The 22,313-nt window shown below is 45.3% G+C and overlaps 1 protein-coding gene across 7 annotated transcripts in view; it reads left to right on the top strand.

The window, feature by feature from the left end:
* Positions 1-22,313, top strand: part of KANSL1 (KAT8 regulatory NSL complex subunit 1) — a 175,080-nt gene that overhangs the window by 52,842 nt on the left and 99,925 nt on the right. For all 7 annotated transcript variants that reach the window (XM_073607623.1, XM_073607630.1, XM_073607624.1 and 4 more), the window contains one exon: positions 8,726-9,717. In XM_073607623.1, coding sequence (XP_073463724.1) covers positions 8,822-9,717 — 896 coding nt within the window. In that variant the 5' untranslated portion in view covers positions 8,726-8,821. The remainder of the gene's footprint in view (positions 1-8,725; positions 9,718-22,313) is intronic.

Below are 22,313 nucleotides of genomic sequence, written 5' to 3'. Positions count from 1 at the left end.
GAGCCAGTCATCAACATTTGGGGATTGCTTGTTCTTCTCCCTCCTGATAATACCCATGTGGCACATACATGGCAAGGGCTATTTAAATTGATCGTATCGATTGTAAACATCAAACGGCCGCCCTCAGGCCATTTCATACTAAAGCGATCCTCAGTGGGGTATTAACATACGTTTTATGGAATGTGATTTGTTTATTTGTTTTTTAACACCTTGAGCACAGTAAAAAAAAAAACAGATTCCAATAAAAACAATTTGTTAATTCTCACCCCAGCATTTGCAGTTTGCAACCTTTTTCAATGCTGTTGGCTCCTGCTTTTCCAGTGCTGCTTCCCTGAACTTCTGGTCTTCATGGGAAAGGACAAATAGTGGACAGTGCAGTCTCCAGCTGATCTACTTAAAGTGTTACTAAACCCACAACAGTAAAATCGGTCTGTATATGCAGTAAAGCATGCTTGTTATACTCACTGTGGAACCTAAGGGGTTAATCCTCTGCATTGTGTAAAAAGGCTGTTTGATCCTGTCTTCTCTGATCCTCCCCTTCCACTGTCCCCAAACCATCTCCTGATAATACAGAGCCTTGAGGGCACTCTAGCATTACACACCGAACTGAACATGTGCAGAGTTTTTTTTTTTTTTTATTTCTTGAGGGTGCATGTGATCAGCACAGGTCCAATCAGCAGAGGGTCAGGGGTCCTGCAGCCTCATAGGACAATTAGGGGAGAATGAAAAACTCCTACAAGCTTTAACCAGACACTAATAGAGGTCACAAGACTGCTATATACTGCTGGTGAGAAAAGGTATTTTGCAGTCTAAATTTACTAAAACTTTTGCATTTCCGTGTTCTGTGTACTGTGGGAGACCAGATATAGCAAATGCAGGCTCCTGGGTTTAGTAACATTTTAAGGTAGTTGTTGGCTTGGAAAAAAAGTAGGCTGGGGGGGGGGGGGCTGGGTGCTTTGCCATCCTAAGCTATGGGCTGTGTGTTTCTATTGCTGCACACAGTGTTGGGAGACACAACTCTAGTCCCTGCATACAAGGGGGACTCCATGGGATGCTACAAGAGAAAGGAGCCACCCTGAAGCAGCAGACCCGGGGCACTGGTTTCAACTCAAACACAGGCAAAGATTAAAAAGATAAAGAAGCTGCCTTCTTAGTATGGGGCCGTGCACCCCGGCGGCTGTGCTAGAACACATGCCGTGCTTTTCTTTGGTGCACGCCTCCGCAGCATGGTGGTGAGAACTGGTCTGGTAGCTGACGAGGCTTTTTTCCCATGTTGTACTGGGACTGAGCTGGAATAGCTGCCCATCACAGCTGGTGTGAACTGGTCCTAAATGAATACATCTTCTGCTGTATCCGAGAACACAGATGTCATATATTGCAGCTTACCAGTCCTTAGATGTGGTGGCTGCATTCGTTTTTTTTCTTGCCTTTTTTCACCTGGTGATCCTGGCAGTAACACTTCCTGTCTTAGCTCACTTGTAGTGTTTTTATCTATGTAGGAGCGGTGTTGTCACCCTAGGCCACTGATGGTGAACCTTGGCACCCCAGAGGTTTTGGAACTACATTTCCCATGATGCTCATCCACTCTGCGGTGTAGTTGAGCATCATGGGGAATTCCAAAACATCTGGGGTGCCAAGGTTCACCATCACTGCCCTAGGCTGCATTTGTGATTTGGACTACAAACGGCACTTCCACTCCTCCCTTACATAACATAGAGGGGAGACGCTGGTAGTGCACAGAAGATAGCTGGGAAAACTGTTCATTTTGAGATATTCGTTCAGTTCACAGGAAGTTACAAGGACATTGGAAATCTAGAAAGATCAAAAGATATTCTCTGTACTTGCAAAAATAAACTTGACCTGAAAAACAAAAAAAAGTACAGCCACCACATTTAAAGTGATATTAAACCCAAAAGCAAACTTTTTTTTATTCTTATGTAGCTTACTAATTCTCAGCTCTGACAGCATTTAGTTTTTTTTTGTTTTTTTTTTTTTTTGGCCTTCTTTCCTTTTTTTAACCTGGTGATCAGGCCAATAATAAGTCTGTTATTTTTCAAAAGAACGAACTCTCTTGCAGATGTAGCAGTTTGGGGAATTGGATAAACTATTTACTACTGACGGGTGCTTAAAATGATCAGCTTTTATTTAGGTAAAATCTTTATCCCAAAAGGAACAAACTGTTTGCTGTAACTGTATGAGCTGGAGTTTGGCTTCAATTTGTTAGGTGTACTAGCAGGTTTAGGTATATTAACACTCCTCCTCCCCCCCCCCCCCCGGACTGACAATGTTGTCCAAAGGTGCCCCCTGTGCTCCTTCATCCAGAGTGGGGACGCTCTTAATACAGGAGGTGTTCTTAGTCAGATCACCAGGTGAAGAGAAAGGGAAAAGCATAAAAAAGAAAACTAATGCAGCCACCACATCTAATGATTGGTAAGCTGCAATATATTACATTTTTGGTTTGGAGTTTAAAACCATTTTAAGAGCTGTTTTTAAAGGTGGGGGTTTGCACACGATTAAAAAATAATTTTAGGCCTGAAGTTTAGTTAAATTCCCCAAACATAGATTCTCCTGAAAGCCGAGACCTTGGTGAATAAAATAGCGGTTGTTGCAAATTTCTCTCTTGCGCTATATTGATGTAAACTAACACAAATTTTCTGTAAAAAAAAAAAAAAAAATAAATTTTAATTTTGGGGCAGATACTATATAGTGTGCAATTTTCTTGTAAACTATAAAAGATGAGGTTGTGCTGAGTAAATTGATGCTAAACATGTCCAACCTTAAAATTGTGCATGTGAAACGTCACCAGTACCCAACATTTTCAATAGTTGATGCTTTAAAAGTCCGTTAGAGTGAACGTGAATAATGGCCCTAGAATCATTGTTCTCGTGTAGTGCAATCAATGTTTTCATACCTACATGTCCCTGACGGGTATTTACGTTCACATATAGGTGGGGTGCTGAGATTTTTTTGGGGGGGGGTATAATTATTTTTGGATGTAACATTAGTTTAATTTTTTTTCCTCCTTACCTATTAAGGGGGGAGTCATCTAGCATTTTTTGCTATGACCGTTTTTTTTTTTTTTTTTTTTTTCTCACAACAGGGATCTAATTGACCCTTGCCCTCTTTCCACTGAAGCTAAAGGCGCACTACTGGGGTTTGTGGAAATGATCAGGCAACTTTACGTTTGTGGAAATGATCAGGCAACTTTACGTTTGTGGAAGTGATCAGGCAACTTTACAGCCGCAGGATCGCTTCCACCAGACAGTCACCTTGTCACATTTGCATGTGTGTAAAATGGCCTGCTTCTTCCGATTTTATATGACCTACTTCACTGGCAGTGAGGGGGTTAACCGCTGTCTGTCTGAGTGGGAACAGACAAGACCTTGTGGCCTCTACCAGTTGATCTTAAAGGATATGTAAAGGTTTGTTTAAAAAAAGTGTCATACTTACTTACCACCTCTGTGTAGTTGGTTTTGCACAGAGTGGCCCCGATCCTCTTCTGGGGTCCCTAAGCGGCGCTCCTGGCTCCTCCTCTTCTCGAGTGCCCCATTGGAGAGCCACTCTCCCTGGGGGCGCTCTTGTGTCCTGCTGCTGCGTCCATTGACAGAGACAGCAGGACTCGGTTTCCGCATCATTGGATTTGATTGACAGCAGCAGGAGCCAATGGCTGCGCTGCTATCACTCTATCCAATCAGGACCTGAGACACCGGCTGGAGCTGGTGTGCTCATCCCTGTCGCTGGAAAGATCGGGTTCAGGTAAGTAAAGGGGGGGGGGGTCTGCATCACAGGAGGTTTTGAGGAATGCCTTTAAAATGAAAAACCTCCAGGGTTTACAAATCTAAGGTCAGCGCAGGCCAATTATTCTGGGTGTCTGGTTTTCAGATAATTTGCATGTTAGCAGTCCTCCTGGCATCTGCAGACTGGAAGAAAAAGGCCTTCTTTAGATTGGAGGTCTTTTTAAGTGTATTGAGTTATTTTTTTTATCTGCCATTGATTACTAGTTAGCTTCTATAGCTTTGGTTTCATCCGTCATTCTTACTGCCTGACCTTTTACAAAATAATTCTCCCGTAGTTCCTCTTTTTCTTCCTATTCAGGAAGAATATTGCCTTTTTTTTTCTACAGAATTGCCCAGGGTATTTTATAGTGACTGCTTTAAGGAGTATCTAAAAGCAAAAATGTAATCTATTGAAACTTACTACACCTTATATGTTTTATTTGCATTAGTTTTTTTTCAGGCTTATTTTCTTATTTTGTTTGCTAGTGACTTGCTTACTACCTGTCCTGTGGAGGACGTAGTCACAGTATTCAACTTTTATTCTGGAGGGGCAGCATTGTTACGCTAGGCTTTCTTTTCTCAACCAGGGTTCATCCAGAGGTTCCTATGGGTTCTCTGAGCTGTGGGCGGCGATGGGTCGCTCTCCTCCCTGAGCTGTGGGTGGCGATGGGTCGCTCTCCTCCCTGAGCTGTGGGTGGCGATGGGTCGCTCTCCTCCCTGAGCTGTGGGCGGCGATGGGTCGCTCTCCTCCCTGAGCTGTGGGCGGCGATGGGTCGCTCTCCTCCCTGAGCTGTGGGCGGCGATGGGTCGCTCTCCTCCCTGAGCTGTGGGCGGCGATGGGTCGCTCTCCTCCCTGAGCTGTGGGCGGCGATGGGTCGCTCTCCTCCCTGAGCTGTGGGCGGCGATGGGTCGCTCTCCTCCCTGAGCTGTGGGCGGCGATGGGTCGCTCTCCTCCCTGAGCTGTGGGCGGCGATGGGTCGCTCTCCTCCCTGAGCTGTGGGCGGCGATGGGTCGCTCTCCTCCCTGAGCTGTGGGCGGCGATGGGTCGCTCTCCTCCCTGAGCTGTGGGCGGCGATGGGTCGCTCTCCTCCCTGAGCTGTGGGCGGCGATGGGTCGCTCTCCTCCCTGAGCTGTGGGCGGCGATGGGTCGCTCTCCTCCCTGAGCTGTGGGCGGCGATGGGTCGCTCTCCTCCCTGAGCTGTGGGCGGCGATGGGTCGCTCTCCTCCCTGAGCTGTGGGCGGCGATGGGTCGCTCTCCTCCCTGAGCTGTGGGCGGCGATGGGTCGCTCTCCTCCCTGAGCTGTGGGCGGCGATGGGTCGCTCTCCTCCCTGAGCTGTGGGCGGCGATGGGTCGCTCTCCTCCCTGAGCTGTGGGCGGCGATGGGTCGCTCTCCTCCCTGAGCTGTGGGCGGCGATGGGTCGCTCTCCTCCCTGAGCTGTGGGCGGCGATGGGTCGCTCTCCTCCCTGAGCTGTGGGCGGCGATGGGTCGCTCTCCTCCCTGAGCTGTGGGCGGCGATGGGTCGCTCTCCTCCCTGAGCTGTGGGCGGCGATGGTGCCCATATAGTTCTGACACCAACACCACTCATTCTTACCACTGACTTTCAGTGCAGTGAAGCCTTTCTCTCATAGACCACCAATGTTGTGTGGTTATTGTACCATGAGCCGCAGCTCTAATCATTTGTAGTAGAGGATCCCTGAGACCTGAATATTATTAAAGGGTTTTTCCTTGGTGGAAAAGCCTTGATCTAGCTTTCATTTTTCTTCTTCTTCTTTTTTTTTTTTTACACACTTTTGTTTACATCTTTTTTCCCTCCTGCGGGAAGAGAACAATACAAGGTATCTTTCTCTCTAGTCAGAGAAGAAAGAAAACGCAGGTTCGTGCTGCACAGTGACTGAACATTGTGATGGCCAATTAGAGTCTATCACAGCGATCAGGTGACCGGGAACCAGGAGTCCTGGGGTCCCGATCATTGGTACGAAGACCCGGAGCTCATGATAAAAGCCCGGTCTCTGTGCTGGAAGCGCGCTGTGCAGTGCCCTCCCAGCACAAACACAAGAACAAATATATATGTGGTGCCCATGTTTAAAGCCCACCTTCTGGGTGCCACATATGTTACTGTGTCGTTCTGGGATAAAACAAGTAGTTTTATGTATTTATATACTGTTCTACGGCTGGGCTCAAAATAGGGGGGGGGGTGAATGCTTAACCATTCTCTGTTTTGTTGCATAGTGCTGTCAGTCAAACACAGTGAACATGCTTGCAGGAGGTATAAAGCAGGGACTCAAATGTTAGTAGCTGCGCTTTTTTTTTTTTTTTTTTTTTTTTTTGTCCAGTCACCAGACTGGAGGTGAGTCCTTGACTAAGTTTGATTGCTTTACCTGCAGTCTAGTGAGGTCACTGACCTATCTTTGCTGTGTGGTAGGGGTGTCTGGATTACAAAACAGCTGAGCAGAGTTGGGAATCCTCATTGGTAAGACAGTTCACCAGCATGCATTACATCTGAGTGTTTGAAGGTAAGCTGCTAGGAATCTAATTTTGAGGCTGGACTTATTTCCAGGAATATTGTCATTTCCCTGGAAATAAAGGCACAGTTCTTTCCCCATGCCTGGGAGGACTGTGTGCCCATGTTTCTGGGTGAAAGTTGCTTTGGTCATCATGTATAATGGCTTGTAGCATCGGTTGGTGGCAGGACTTGTCCATCTCAGAGCTTTTATCTCTTCATATTGTACTAGCAGTGTGTCAAATGTGGGGGATTTATTGTGCTGTTAATTATTGGATTAATTTCTTAGACTAAAATTCATGTTGGTTTGGTATTCTGGCACACAATAAAGCTGAACTTCAGGACAATAATTCAGATCACAATTAAAGTACATATATGCCAACCACTTTGGCTGGCAAGATTTGTAACTCTCAGGCTGGCAGACCGTATTGCTAAAGCCTGTCATAGATGGATCAAATCTCAGCTGGTTCAGCAGGGACCTGGCGAGATTCAAGCCATCTATGGGCAGGCTATGGATGGATTGACCTGGGTACCACCAGCATGTCAGATTTTTTACATTCGATTATTGCCAGGTGCCATTATGATTAATTGGGGTTGATTTACTAGCACTAGAGTGCAAAATCCGGTGCAGCTGTGCATGGTATTCAATCAGCTTCTAACTTCAGCTTTTTATATTAAGCATTGACAAAAAAAAAAAAAAATGGAAGCGGAGTGGTTCCTATGTACAGCTGCACCAGATTTATCATTCTTCAGGTTTTTTTTTTTTTTTTTTTTGTAAATCAGCCACAGTGTGTTCTGCTGTCAGGGAAGGCTCTCCGCCAGCAGAACACAATAGCACTGCAGGAGGGATTTCCCCCATCAACACTGACCTTGTAGATGGGGGAATAAAGTGATTTTCTTTCCTTCCGCCCATGGTGGAATTTAAGAAAATTGAATCCTCTGTGGCCTGCCTAAAACTGGTGACCCCCCCCCCCCAAACTGCAGTTAAAGTGGATGTAAACACTTACATATATCCAGTGAATGAACAGCCTCAGATACACAGATGAAACAAATCTCTTTTTTTTTTTTTCCTCTATGCATGAAGATAAAAAAAAACCTTTGTGCAGCGCGCCCACCCCCCCAATACTTACCTGAGCCCAGCGATGTCCACTAGAGCCTCAGCTCTCTGGGGACCCTCCCTTCTCATTGGCTCCCACTGCAGTCAATCGCAGCCAGTGAACCAATGAGAAGAGCGAGGGGGTGGGGCTGAGCCACGGCTCTGTGTGTGAATGGACACACAGAGCAGCAGCTTGGGAGCGAGCCTACTTGGGTGCCCCCACAGCAAGCTGTGTGCTCTGGGGGCACTTGGCAGGAGGGCAGGAGCGCGGTGGGAGACCCGACTAGAGGATCTAGGCTGCTCTGTGCAAAACCACTACACAGGGCGGGGTAAGTATGACATGTTTGTTAAAAAAAAAAATCATTTTAATCTAGACCTTAAAGAGGAACTTTGGTCATCTATAACAAAAAAAAAAATACTGTGGCTGCTGACTTTTAATAAACCGACACCAGTGCAGGTGTCCAGCGCTGTCCTCACCCGGGCCGGTTCTTTGCCAGTCTTGGAGTCCCTGGTGCCTCCATCTTGTCTGTGGGAAGCTGGCTGTGACTTTCTGCTGACTCCCCCACTGCTCATGTACAGGTTTCTTTCTGGAAGGTTTCTTTTAGATTTCTAGGCTAATCTATTTTTTATATAAGTATTCATTTTACTGATCTAAAACCTAATAGCTAAGGGCTGCTTCTAAGCAAGAACATTGCAGTGCTTCTTACTGGGTGTTTGAGCATAGGCCACGTTCATGAACATGACAATATCCTTTATCAATAGAGGTTGTTTCCATTAATACATTAGTCTGTGTTTTACTCTTAAGGTAAAGCCCAATTATAGTACAAACGGTGTGTTTTTTTTTTTTTTTTGTTTTTTTTTTTTAATATGGCCCATTCACACTTTTTTTTTTTTTTTCACATTTGCGGTGCAGGAAACGCAACGATTCCTGCGCATTTCTCACCTCACATTGCATTCCTGCTGTGTTTTGTAATCTGCTGTGGGTGTCAAGTTAACGCCTCAAAAGGATTGCAAAGGCAGTGTGGTTTTCCTGCAAAGGATTTCATGGTACAGAACAATGATGTGGTTGCGCTGCGGTTCCAAAAATGGTGCCTGCATATTTTTTTTGGTGTGATTTTGAGCACATTCAAAATGAATGGGCTCAAATTGCAGCATATCAAATCGCACTGAATTGCACAGGAATGTGGTGCGGTTCCTGTATGATTCACATGTGAGTTATACTGTGTAGAGGGGCTTAATTGTTGACTGTTGCATCATTTTATTTGACTTTGGTATTTGGATGACCTCTCATGGATAAAGTAATGTTATGCTTTTGGATCCTTAAAAACTCTTGTTTCTCTTTTTCCTATAGGTGTATCTCCTTGGAGTTGCCCTGGGGAGGTGTGGCCAACTTCACCCTCCCCCATTGGGGAAGCACCCCCCTCCCCTGCCCTCTTCCCTGTGCTGAATGGCTGCGATGGCACCTGCTCTCACTGACCCTGCCCCTGACGCCCACAACCTGCACTTCAAGCTGGCGCCCCCATCGTCCTCCCTCCCCCTTGGTGAGACCAACGGCGGCTGTCTTCCTCCACCAGCCCCACCAGACCTGGTAACGAACTATAGCGGAACACCTGGAAAGGAGAGCCTGAAACTGGGTGGGGTGTATACTCCCCGGTCCATCTTGTCTCAGTCACTCTGCAGGGGGCGTTCCTCCATTCTGGAGTTCAACCTGGAGGATCTGAGAGGCATTACCAATTCCAGTAGAGGGGGCCAAGGTGGACCTCTGAATGGACTGGCTAAAAGACCTGCAAAGCCAGCAGTGGACAAGCCCCCAAGTCTCTCTATTCCTGCGCTGGAGCCTTGGGTGAAAGCCCCACCGGTTCCTCCAGGCTCTCCTGATGAGGAACATGAGCAAAAGGGCTCTTGTGTGGAGAATGGCTCTGATGCTCGTCTTAAAGCCTTGTTACAGCGCCATGGGGAGATGGAAAAGAGGGCGCGGTCTATCCAAAAGCGGCTCCAGGTGGTCCAAGCAAAGCAGGTTGAGCGCCATCTCCACCAACAGTTAGGCGGTTTAGTCGGGGCTGCCTTTGGCCGCAACACGGAAACGTCTCGTTCCCGATTGACTGTGGTAACCAGGAAAGCTGATGCTCAGCGCCGAGGAGAGGCTGGAAGCGTTGTCTCGGAGGCAATTTTAAAGGGAGCAGCAGCTGAACTTGAAAGGTTAAGTTGTTCTGGCAGCGCCACTTTGCGGGCCTGCGAGCGAGGCTTTGACTCGGACGCCACAGAAAGTAGCTCAGGAGGCGACTCGGATGTGGAAGAGGACGAACTGGGCCAAGCGGACACGCAGCAGAGCCATGTGCCACTGTAAGTACACTCTGACTTACTCCTATTGTGTAACAGATTTTAAGCACACACCTTAGGATAATGAAAGGTGGCAAAAACGGTGAATGTTTCCTTGGAATGAGGTTTCCACATTTAAAGGCATTTGTATGGTTTGAGCAGATCAGTTTCACATCAATTTGAGAAGTTGCTCTCGAAATCTATTCTCTAAATTTAAAAGTGCAAATATACTGAAATGTAAGAGGAAGTTGGAAATTCTTGTGATAATTAAGCGTATTCAAAAATGTGATTTACTACAGCTTACCAGTCCCTAAATGTGGTGGCTGAATTAATTTTTTTTATTTTTATTTTTTCAGGCTTTTTTTTTTTTTTTTTTCCTTTTTCACCTGCCAGCAACACAATTCTTGTCCTTTGGGAAAGCACTGACTTGCCATACTGTATCTGTGGAGGGGCAGCCTTGTCTCCATAGGATAGGACTATAGAACACCTCTCCTCTTCTCCATAAGGACTCTCAGACATGTGGATCCGTATCCAGCCATCCGCTTGCTCAGCAGGGATCGATCCGTTGATCCCCGCTGAGCCGGCGGATGACAAGTCCGTCTCTGCACACTGCGCAGGGATGGAACTGTCAGATCTCCGCTCTCCTCTATGGGGGGGATCGGATGATTACGGACCACCTGTCTGTTTTCATCTAATCCGCCAGACGGATGGAAAATAGGGTTTCCATCCGTCTGGATCGGGGCGGATCGTTTGTCAGCGGACATGTCACCGCTGACATCCGTCGCTCCATAGAGATGTATAGAACGACCATTCAGATCCGCTGAAAAAATTGACAGGCGGATCTGAACGGTCCACATATGTGAAAGCCCCCTAACATAGGTAGGGTTTACTTTAAATGCCTTTCAGGAAAGGGAGGCAGACTAACCACATTTCTCAAGAACTGTTCATTATTCTAAGATCCCATGGTTATTTTTTTGGAGCAAAAAATCTACTTGTGTTGACTGCAGTGGGTAAGTACAACAATAAATGCTTTTTAGACTTGTGTTAACCTGGCTCCTGGGATTTATCCGGCCCCGTCCTCAGAGTTGCCATGCGTAACCAGATAGCTGAAAGCAATGCAGATGCTTTGAGTATTGGAGTGATTGGAAGGCCTATGACCCTTTTGGGAGCAATTTAGAAGGCAATACGAGTGTGCTGACTATTTAGATGTCTTTTAAAACAAAGCTGTACTCAAGGGACATGAAGGTGACAGTTGCTGACTTTCCCTTCTGCAAATGCTAGTTGTCTGACTTCTGTGCTCAATCAATGGCTTCACTATTTCTTGCATCTTGGACCCCAAAATGTGTGCAAATTGGGAGCTCAGATTTTCCTTGATAACATGCTTGTTCAAGCTCAGGGACTCCGTTATTAAATGCAGAGACAGCCATGCAACTAGAATCTGCAGAAAGAGGTCCATCAGGTTCCACTGCTTAGAGATGTACCGTTGGGGATTGTCCAGTGACCAGATGTAAGGTGTTCCCTTTTCTATCGCGTGGAATGGTTGCGTTTCCCCGCAGGTGTGCTGCATCCATACCTGTGTTGGTGAAAGATTAGGATATGGCATGAAAGAATAGGCAGAAATCTCCGCTGCTCTGTTTATGGTGTGACAGATGCCTTCTGGAACCCTTGTGGTTGGTGTTGATAGGCTTTTGTTTGCAAGAGGACTGCTTCTCTCCTCATACAAGTCAATAGAAATGCAAAATCATTTTGAAGCCGGTTCATGCAGCCTAGAAAATCTACTGCAGATCAAATGTACCTGTCAATCAACTGTAAATGATCTCAAACTAATGTCAAATGCAAGCTGCATTTTCCCCATCCACACATACGTAAACCCCATCAATGCAGCCTCTTAAAGTGGTTGTAATCCTTTACCGATCACTTTGTGCTACAGGTATGCCTGCACTAAGACTTACCTGTAGCGGTTTAGGAGATATCCCCTGTATTTGGATGTGCCATCGTCATTGGAACATGCGCAGTGACACAAACTGAAGCAATGGCATGTATGTGCCGTTGCTTCAGTGAGTGTGCCGTTACCGTGCGCATGCATGGAAGTGACGTCATCGCGGCTCCGGCCAATCACAGCGCTGGGGCCGCCATACCCGAAAGTAATCCCTGGCAGTGATGTCAGCCGCCGGTGTTGCGTATGGGCACCGCAGTAAAGGCTTTGATCTCAGGTGAGTATTCCATAATGAGCTAGTATGCTATGCATACTAGCTCATTATGCCTTTGTCTTGCAGGTGTTAGGGTTTTTTTTGGGGGCAGATCTTTACTGCAACTGAGAGCCACAAACCAAAAACACTAGTAGTTCAGGGTAAAAGTAAAATCTCTAAATCTTCAGGCATCCACAATCTAACACTAACCTATCTAGCCCTGTAAAGAAGAAATCGCTATACATGCCTTTTCTGAAGCCGCTCCGGCCCCACGCTGAGCTGTCAGCGGCAGCTTCTCTGTGGGTGTGTGGAGAGGAGGCAGCCGACAACGGAAGCCCCATAGTAACACTATGGGTGATGTCACTTCCCATTCATTTCCCAGCCGTTGTCGGCTGTGTCCTACACAGAGCTTCCACCGCTGGAGACCAGACTGGATCGGCTTTGAAAAAGGTATGTATAGCGATTTTTGCTTTACAGGGTTAGATAGGTTTAGTCTTGTGGATGCAAGTAAATTTTTAGAGATTTTAGTTTTAGGGTGAACTTCCACTTTAATGCATTTTTATTATTCAATGCACCCCCCCCCCCATCCTCATCCATCTATGTCTCCATGCTTTATTTTGTTGAGAAATCACTTTGAAAAAAGCCCCCTAGCATTTTTTTGCTGCAGCCATCTTGACTAAGGGGAAAAGATTCATGTAGCATTTACTTCTTGGAATCCATCTGCCTTAGTTCAGGCATGCATACAGGAGAATGTGCTTAGCTGAGAGAACCCCTCCTACTCTCCTGAAGACTTCTGGGATGTAAAAAAAAAAAAATTGAAACAAGTAAATATAATATACCTTCCTATCTATTTACTAATGCTAATCAATGTTGATTGGGAGAGTGAAGTTCTGCTTTAACATGATCCTTTGTTTTGCTCATGCAGAGCAAATGTAACAGGTTTATGTTAATGGCGGCCCCACCTGCTTTTTCACTTGCCTTGAATTTTATCCCCAGCTGCTCTGTTTTCCCATGAATGTAAAGTGACATACTTGGTACTTTTAGGTGTTACTCTTTGTGGTCCTTGTCGCCCCGATCCTCCAAGTTGTCTGTTTCTGTTTGTCACCTTTTTGTCCCCTCATCCTGGCTGATACTCCATGTGCTTCTGTGCCTCCTCTGATAGTAATAGTGTTCCTCTATGACAGGGGTCTTCAAACTACGGCCCTCCAGTTGTTCAGGAACTACAATTCCCATCATGCCTAGTCATGTCTGTGAATGTCAGTTTTACAATGCCTCATGGGATGTGTAGTTCTGCAACAGCTGGAGGGCCGTAGTTTGAGGATCCCTGCTCTAGGACAAGCACACATATACACAGGTAGGGTCATCTCTATTCCAGCGTATTGGACACCACGAAATCAGCAGGGCCACAACAGTCAAATCAGTGACCATATATTGAAATGCACTTTGCTATACATGTACAAGTGATTGGGGGGCTAAAAAGTATCCCTTCAAGAAAATCGGGGAGTAAAAATGTAAACAAAGTCTTGGCTGCCTTAGCGGCTGGGAGTTGGTTTACATATGCCCTGTAGTCAGGAGCAGTGAAAGGGTTTAGATCTTTCTCTCTCTTCCAGAATATTCGGTTTTTGGTATGCAGTATTTCTCAGGAGACTTGTGTTGTATAGGTTTAGATTTGTGGCTCCTTATCTGCCCCATTTATCAGTCATTGGTAAAGAGAGCTTTGTTTTCTGTCAGTGTAAGCAGGCCGAATCCCATCATATGGCTTTAGATCTTGTAGATTTACGATGGAGACAACACTTTATCTGCTTAGGCCCCTTTCACACTACAGTGTCTTCAAAGTTGTGCGATTTTGCAGCAATTTCACAGCTGCGATTTTGATGCGATTTTCGCTCCTGCGATTTTGCAGCAATTTCAGGGAATGCCTGTGTAACTCGCATCAAATTCGGACCAAAGTAGTACAGGGACTACTTTGAAGTGGGTGCAATTTGAAGTTACACAGGTATGAATGGTACTTATTGGAAATCATGGGGTACGACTTGTCATGTGACTTTGCAGTCCCAAGTCGCAGGACAAGTCACACAAGTGTGAAAGGGACCTTAGTTGTCTTCAGGCAAGCTCAAACCATATTGCTGCACTGGTGGGGGTGTCTGGCTGTTGAGAATTTATCTCTGGTGTTGGCCGTCTCTGATAACCAGGCCAGTGAACCTCTCAGTAATTTTACAAGTTTATATAAATAAATCTCCAATCTGTCCTAAAATAGAGCAACAGTATAATTTTCAGAAAAGTTTTTATTACTGAAAAGTAGTCCTTGACTCCAGTATTTTCTCAGTCTCCGTTCTCCCCCCAGTGATCAGCTTTGTAATGTTGTAGTGGGTTACAAAGTGAGAGGCTGCAGCAGTGGCTGATCTGTGTCAGGCATTTGTGGGCACATCCAAGAACTGCATAGGTACCAGAATTTACATGATTGTGTTGTGTCTGAGCCAATCTCTCAGTCCAGGAAATAGTTGGTGATCCTGGTTGATGCCAGAACAAAGCTGTCCTACAGGGAGAAGTATTGTTATCATGGAGAGGTAAACAAAAGCCTTGCAGTGTACTTGGCATGCATGCAATTAAACAGCCAGGGTTTTTTTTTTTTTTTTTTTTTTTAAATGGCAGAACAGAAGTGCAAATGTATTCTATGGAAAATAAAGGGTGGGGGACTGAGCAGGCGATGTGTGTGAATAAATGTATACATCTATATAGGTCTTATTAAGTCTTAATACGGTGTGTAATATGTCTTCACTCCTCGGGTAGTAATGGCGGGTTCTTTGTTGGCCCGTATTGTGCAGAGATGTTTTTAGGTCAGACGTGCCCTCGGAAAAGCTGACAGTTGTTGCTTCTTTGAGTCAGTCCGGCCTCTTTTGTGAAAACTGAAAATATTCCACCCTTCTTCTTCATAATGTTCCTTTGTAAACAAGTGTGCGACTCTGACAGCTGCATAAGTGCAAAGCTGGGATTTGTAGTTCTTCCTTTTTAGATTGCTAAAAAGCAGAACAGCATGTCTATGTGCAAGGTACACCAACCTTGCAGGGATTAGGTATATGTATGTGAAGAGAAGTAAACTAAACAGTAGTGTGCGGGGTGGCACGGTCTACCTTCAGGACCAGTGAATATGGGTATATTGAGGTTTTAGTTGGAGGAGGGGGTGGCAGCAAACGAGGAAGAAGGGAAAGGAATGAAGGGGGAGAGGGGTGAAGAATAAAATCGGTGGGAGGGGAAGGCAAAGGTAGGGGTGAAAAAGAATGGGAGAGTGGCCTAGGAAAAGGAAGAATGTTGGTGTGGGAATAGGAAGGGCGGCTAACTGGGTAGATGGGAAGGCAGATCAGACCAGGATAGAAATGCAGCACCACTGGGGTAGATGGGAAGGCAGGGTGGATATAAATCAATGTTGTGTTTTTGTTTTTTTGTTTTTTTTTTTTTTTTTTTTTTTAATCAAATTTATTTTAATAAAATGCTTTCTGAGTAAAAATGTATCTAAAGATAGTTTTCTATTTAAGAACAATCATTTTGTTTATTCAGCATGAAATGGAGCTTAGTTCTGTAGCATGAGGATGTATATTCTGCCCCTCCAGGTGCACTTAAATGGAGGGCTGGGGTTAATAAACAGTCCTAAATTTGCCTAATGGGTTGGCTGCCTCCCGCCCAGCATCCCTTCAGTTGAAAACCTGAAGGAGCTGGATGGAAAATTGTCAGCCGAACAGCTGCTGTGTCCAATCCAATGCAGCTGCTGTTCAAGTATTTTGACGGCTGGTGAGCGGACTGTCAATGTCCAATAACTGGAAAATGTGTCCATCCATGCAGTTTTGGCCGCAAGCTGAACAGGAAAAAAAAAAAATACACATGTATGGCTAGCTTTACAAAGAAATCTGTCGAGTATAACCATGTATTGCACATCTCCCTCCTTTTACCCCTGAGGGTAGCTCCAGATTTACTATAGGTTTAATAGAAGTTTATTTGGGTTTTTCATTTTGAAATCTCTTTTGTAATTGGTATTCATGTTTGTGGTGGGAGATTTGTTTAATTTGAACAGCCTTTCTTAAACTTTTTAATACAGATGGACCCTTTACATTTTTATGCTTTTGCATGGTCAGCATGTTGTAAGTCTACTAATACACTACGCTCTTTGTACTTTTATGTATCTCGCATATTTGACAGAGCACTGCCCTGCTCTTTGAGAAACAATTGTTTCAATAACCATTCTAAAATGAAACAAAAAAATAATGGCCAGAAAGGGAATGGCACCAGTGAAAATGTTATTACCCCTTACATTGGTGACTAATGGAAAAGTGCCTTCTTTATATTGGTAATTTGGTGTAGTGGTCTCCTACAATGGTGACCAATAGGAGAAGGAAACCTTTATAATAATGATCGGTGAGAGAAGGATGATCACATTGTTGACCAGTGGGAAAACTGCCACACAGCTAAAAAGATCATTGATATGAGTGATTACTTAGCCCCGGTTCACACAGGGGCGGCACGACTTGCAGGTCGCCTCACCGAGGCGACCTGCACACAACTTCCACGGCGACTTGCAAAACGACTTCTGTATAGAAGTCTATGCAAGTCGTCCCCAAAGTAGTACAGGAACCTTTTTCTAAGTCGCAGGCGACTTGCGTCGCTCCTATTAGAACGGTTCCATAGTACAGAACGGGAGGCGACTTGTCAGGCGGCTAGGTCGCCTGACAAGTCGCCCCTGTGTGAACCGGCACGAAGAGTTAGAAACTCTTCATTGCTCAAAGGATCCTTGGCAACCTTTGGAGGAACCCCAGGATGTCACAGAACCCTGGTTGCGAAGCCATGCTTTATGGTCCTTCCTGGCAAGTTAAAGCGTAACTTTACCCAGAACAGTGTGATAACAATTTTGACAAAAGAACATCTATTCCACATTAACAACTAGGCTACCAAAATTGGTGTGTGCTGTAAATTGCCTGTCTGTTGTTGCTGGAGGCAGGCCCAGAGCCATCACTTCCTTGTTGGAAACTCTCCCGCTCTCCTTAGTCTCAAAAACTGTCACTTTCTTCAATTTAAATATGTACATTTCCAGCCATAATTGTATCTCTTGGCTCAGTTAGAGAGGAAGGCTGACAGAAGCTACAGTGCTGAAGTTCGCAGGCTGCCTATGATGGAGAAAGGAGAGAATATCAGGGAGATGAGAGAAGACACTATCCTTGCAAGTTTAATGTGATACTAAAATCTGTTATTTTAAAACAAAAAAAAAAAAAAACATCTTCTTTGCCTGCCCTGTGTAGTGATTTTTGCACAAAGCAGCCCAGATCCTCCGCTTGGTTCCCTCGCCAGCGCTCCTGGCCCCTCCCCCCTGCTGAGTGCCCCCACAGCAAGCAGCTTGCTATGGGGGGCACCCGAGCCAAGCCGCTGAGGCATGATGGGATTTGTAGTTTCACCACAGCTGATCATGCCTCTGCCTCTAAGAGTCATGCTTCTGATTGTCAGGGTCTTGCAACGTCTAATGGGACTTGTAGTTTCACCACAGCTGGAGGGCTGAGGTTTCTTACACCTTTAAGAATGCCTTTTTATCAGATTGTGTGGCCTGCACCTACCACCAAGGATGTGCCTTTTCTTTAGGGTACCGTCCGCTGTCTCTTGCTCATGTTAATGTGGAGATGTGACTCACAAGCTGAAAACACTTGAGGACCCTTATTAACCACTTCCAGCCCAAGGACGTCATATTACATCTTTGAGTTTCAGTGGGGATATCTGAATGATGCCTGCAGCTACAGACATCATTCGGGTATCATCTTTTAGAGCCGGCAATTCTGTGCACTGTAAGAACGATCATAGCGACAGTACCGCCGCTTGATCGTTCTTACAGGCGACGGGAGGGGACATCTCTCGCTGCCCTCCGGTGCTTCCCCAGGCTCTCCCGTGCCATCGGGGACCCGGAGAAAAAATCCGAAGCTGCCAGATGAAGAGCATAGAGATTTCCGGTGACCAGATGGTCACTAGTCCTCTCTATGACTGTTGGAGGCCTGGGCCGCAGTTGTAAACTAAGCCGCGATCGCGGCTGGAAAGCATGGGATTGTTAGTTTTTTGTGTTTTGATTTTTTTTTTTTTTTTCCCTCTCATGCTTTCTAGCCTGGAGGAGAGATGTGGAGTCTTGTAGACCCCACATCTCTCCATAAAGAGGACCTGTCACGTGCTATTCCTATTACAAGGTATGTTTACATAATAGGAATAAAAGTGATCAAAAAAAAAAACGTAAAGAGAAATTGTTAAAATAAAAGAAAATAAAGTAAAAAAAAAAAAAAATTTAAAGCGTCCCCGTGTGCTCGCGCACAGAAGCAAACGCACACGCAAGTCCCACCCACATATGTAAATGCCGTTCAAACCACATTTCATGAAACTGGTTGTTTAAAAAAACGCATTTGAAAAATTGTTGCGCAAATACCGCGTGACATAAAAAGTTGCAATAACCGCCATTCTATTCCCTAAGGTGTCTGCTAAAAAAAGCATATGTAATGTTTGGGAGTTCTGAGTAATTTTCTAGCACAAAAAATAAATAAAAATGTACATGTAGGAGAGGAGTGCCAGAGGCCCGGCATGGAGGTGGTTAAACAATGCACTTTGTTTTTTGCTTGCTTTTTTCTCCACTAAAGCTTTTCAGTTCTTGTTCACCTCTTTGCACTTGACGGATGCACTTCGTGCTTTTCAAGTACCTTATTTATTGGGAATTTTGGTTGTGTTAAAAAAAAAGTTGCTGCCTCGGGGGGGGGGGGGGGGGGAGGAAGAGCATGTATTACTAGGATTCTCACCCAGGCGGGTCGAGGGGCTCAAGCCAGGGGGCTTTTGTCATTCACAGGTAACCAGCTTTTTAGTTTCTCACCATTTTAAGTGCCTGAAGCCCAGAGATTTCATAGTGATCTGGGAGGGATGAAATCTCCAATCCTGGGTCCTGGTTTTGGGAACTACCAGTACGCTGATCTTAGCGGTTGTGTGCTGGGCTTTTTTTTAAGAGAGATCTGACCATAGTTCTACCCCGGCAGACAGAGGAAGTCTAGGCCCAGGAGTCAGGGGGGGCTCCACCTAGGAGAAAGGGCGAGTTAGGGCAGCAAGGGGCTGCTAAATGTGTGGGCCATGTGCTTGTGAAAGGATAGTCTGACTCTGTACAGTAGGAGACAGGCAAGGGCCTGAAGAGTATGGCCAGAGCCACAGTGATATGTGAGCTAGAAGGCTATTGATCTGTTGTCTTGCAAACCCCTGCAAGGGAAACGCATTCATTTTTGTTTTCTCAACTCTTAGTAGGAGTTGCTGGCTATTACCCAGCATGCAGTTTAGGAGAATTCTGAATGTAATCAGATTCCTTTCCTGCATGTGGTGGTGCATGAGCAGCGCAGTGGCCAAGCGTACTAAGCTGGCCAAAGATGCATAGAAGTTTGACCGGTTCAACAGAGACTGGCCAAATTGTGATCCATCTATGACCATTCCTCATTCATGAGATGTTGATCTAACAATCGACTTCTCATGAATGGGCTTGTTTGAAAATTTTGCTTTAACCACTTGCCCACTGGGCACTTAAAGAGTAAACCCTGGTGGGTTTTACTTCCTCTGTATTTCCCTGCAAAGGGTAAAGCATAATGCATAGTAGCCCATTATGTGTCACTTACCTGAAACTGAATCCTGCAATGTCACCGCTGTCCCCACTAGCAGCGAGCGTCCATCTTCACCCCTCTTCCTTCCGGAGCCACGAACTCTGGCTCTGTGACTGGCTGGAGTTGCGTGACATCACTCCCGCCGCGCATGTGCGCGGGAGCCGCCAGTCATGACATGACCTCTATTAGAAACAGCACAATCTGCCCTTTCTAAAGTGCGCGTGCGCCGTAGACATCGGCATACAGCTTTTTTGTAAATATTTCCAGCGCCTACAGGTAAGCCTTAATATAGGCTTACCTGTAGGTAAAAGTGGTTGTACAGGGTGTACAACCACACCCCCTTCCTAACCAGGCCGATTTCAGCTTTCAGCGCTCTCACACTTTGACAATTGTGCGGTCATGCAACGTTGTACCCATTTGTCCATTTTTTTTTTTTTTTCTTTTTTACACACAAATAGAGCTTTCTTTTTAATGGTATTTAATCGCCACCGAGTATTTTATTTTATGTGCTATAAATAAAGACTTACTTCGTTTCTGTTATTAGTTAGTAATTTTTCTTCATTATGCCAGTTTTACACTGGGGTGGTGAGACCGCTGGTGGTAAAGCACCGCTAGTTTTAGCGGCCAAAAGGGATCAATAGCACCCGAAAAGCGCTGCTGCGCTTTGCAGGCGATTCAGCAGGGGTGCCCATTCTTTTCAATGGGCAGGGGCATTTTAGGAGCGGCGTATACACCGCTCCTAAACTGCCCCAAAGATGCTGCTTGCTGGATTTTTTTTTAACGTCCCGCTAGCGCACCGCTCCAGTGTGAAAGCACTCAGGCTTTCAAATTGGAGTGACAGGACGCTTTACAGGCGCTATTTTTAGCGCTAAAATGCCTGTAAAGCACCTCGGTGTGAAAGTAGCCTAAATTTTGGCCAAAATTTATACTGCTACATATCTTTGGTAAAAATAACCCAAATCAGTGTAAATTATTTGTTCTGTGTGAAAGTTGGTCTACAAGCTATGGTACCAAATCGTTGAAAATTGATCACACCTGATGTACCGACGGCCTATCATTGAGACACGAACGAGCCAGGAAAGTACAAATACCCCCCAAAATGACCCCTTTTTGAAAAGTAGACCTTTCAAGGTATTTAGTAAGAGGCATGGCAAGTTTTGTCGTGTAATATTTTCCCACAATTCCTTCATTGGACGGAGCGATCACGTGGCAAAGGGCCGCTGGAATTTGCCCTTTACCCCGATCCGTGACACGCGGTGTCCTGAGAACCCAGCACTCGTGGACACCGCCGGATGTCATTGTATGCCCTCCTAGAACTAGCCGGCCGCGCTGTATCTCTCATTCAGCTATGGTAGGTTGGCAAGCGGTTAATCAGCCCATAGGGCCAATCGGCATCAGCAGTGATCTGTGTATTCTAAAGGTGTGGGAGTCCCCACTGTTTAGAATACAATGACCCAGTGGGGAGGATTCTCACACCCACCTTGAATGTGAGAATGGGAGAATCGTGTAATATTTTCCGATCAGCAACTTAGCCGTTCGGTGAGCAAGATGGCCAGGGAACTTGCATTTCCAGGTGAACAGGATCAGCCTCGGTACTCTCTCTAAGCTGAGCTTTTATTGTAAATCTCTTAAAAATCTGTATATGTCTGCTGGTGAATGTAACATGTGCTCAAGGGGGTTCATCTCCTTGCTGCATTCATGCCCACTGTGTGTCTGAGAGGCAGGCATTACTGCCATGGTAACCTGCATCTCTATGCCAGCCAGTAATATCATTGGGTTCCTTGTCATTCCTTGAATTCCAGGAGGGGAGGGGGGTTAACCCTGTCATGGCCACTTTAAATGCATTCATCTACCTGGCCCAGGAAAAACAAAGCTGCCTGGGCATACGACTGGCTCAGTGCTATTTGGTGACAATGCCAGTGTAGGACTCCTACCCCTTGTTGGGGCAGGGATCCATGCAGATATCGGCCAATGTATCCTGACAATAGCCACAAAAAAGAGTGCATACGACATGACTATGGGAAATTCATGTTGTTGTTCATTGATCGTGCCAGCCAAGATAAACCATTTACCACTTTGACGGATTCACCAGGCTTGTGCTACGCAGTAGATGCTTGCATCAGTAGGTGAAAGCCACAAACTGTTTTGAGTCCTTTGTGTGTGATAATGATCTGGACAAACCGGTTACATGTTGATAGATTTTGGAGCTCTTTAAAACCATACCTCGCTTACAGAGCAATTGTAGACAGATCTATAAAAAAAAAAAAATCTGGTTTATTTATTAATCAAATTAAGTAATAACTGAATCTGTGTGTAGGTTTGTTTAAAGAAACCCCATTTGCATTCAGACTGGGAGGAGGGGGCAGCCAATTAGAGAATATAACAAATGGAGCTTGCTGATTGGAGGGGAGAGCTCAGAGATGACCTCATCAGTTGGCTGCTACTCCTTCACCTGTCTTCCCACCGTTTACAAATGCATTTATTTTTTTGTATTTTTTTTTTAACTTAAACAGTCCAAGTTCCATCTTCCATCTAAAGCCAGCCATAGAGTACATGGATCAAAAATTTCAATCCATGTATGGGCAGGGAGGTTGTACAGAAGTCGATCTACTGGGGGCATTGAGTCAATTATTGCACAGAATATGTATGTATAAGTGTATTGTCTTGGGGTTTTTTATGTTGAACAAACTATTCTATATTAACATGTCCTGGATTATCAAACTGTTTTTTCTAATAAACCTTATTCTAATTTAAAGAGGAAGTAAACCCTCTCAAAAAAAAAAAAAAA

This window comes from Aquarana catesbeiana, linkage group LG12 (genome assembly GCF_042186555.1).
Source record: "Aquarana catesbeiana isolate 2022-GZ linkage group LG12, ASM4218655v1, whole genome shotgun sequence".
Classification (NCBI taxonomy): Eukaryota; Metazoa; Chordata; class Amphibia; order Anura; family Ranidae; genus Aquarana; species Aquarana catesbeiana.
Note: the sequence above shows the minus strand (reverse complement) of the source record. Positions and strands in the feature narration are given on the sequence as shown.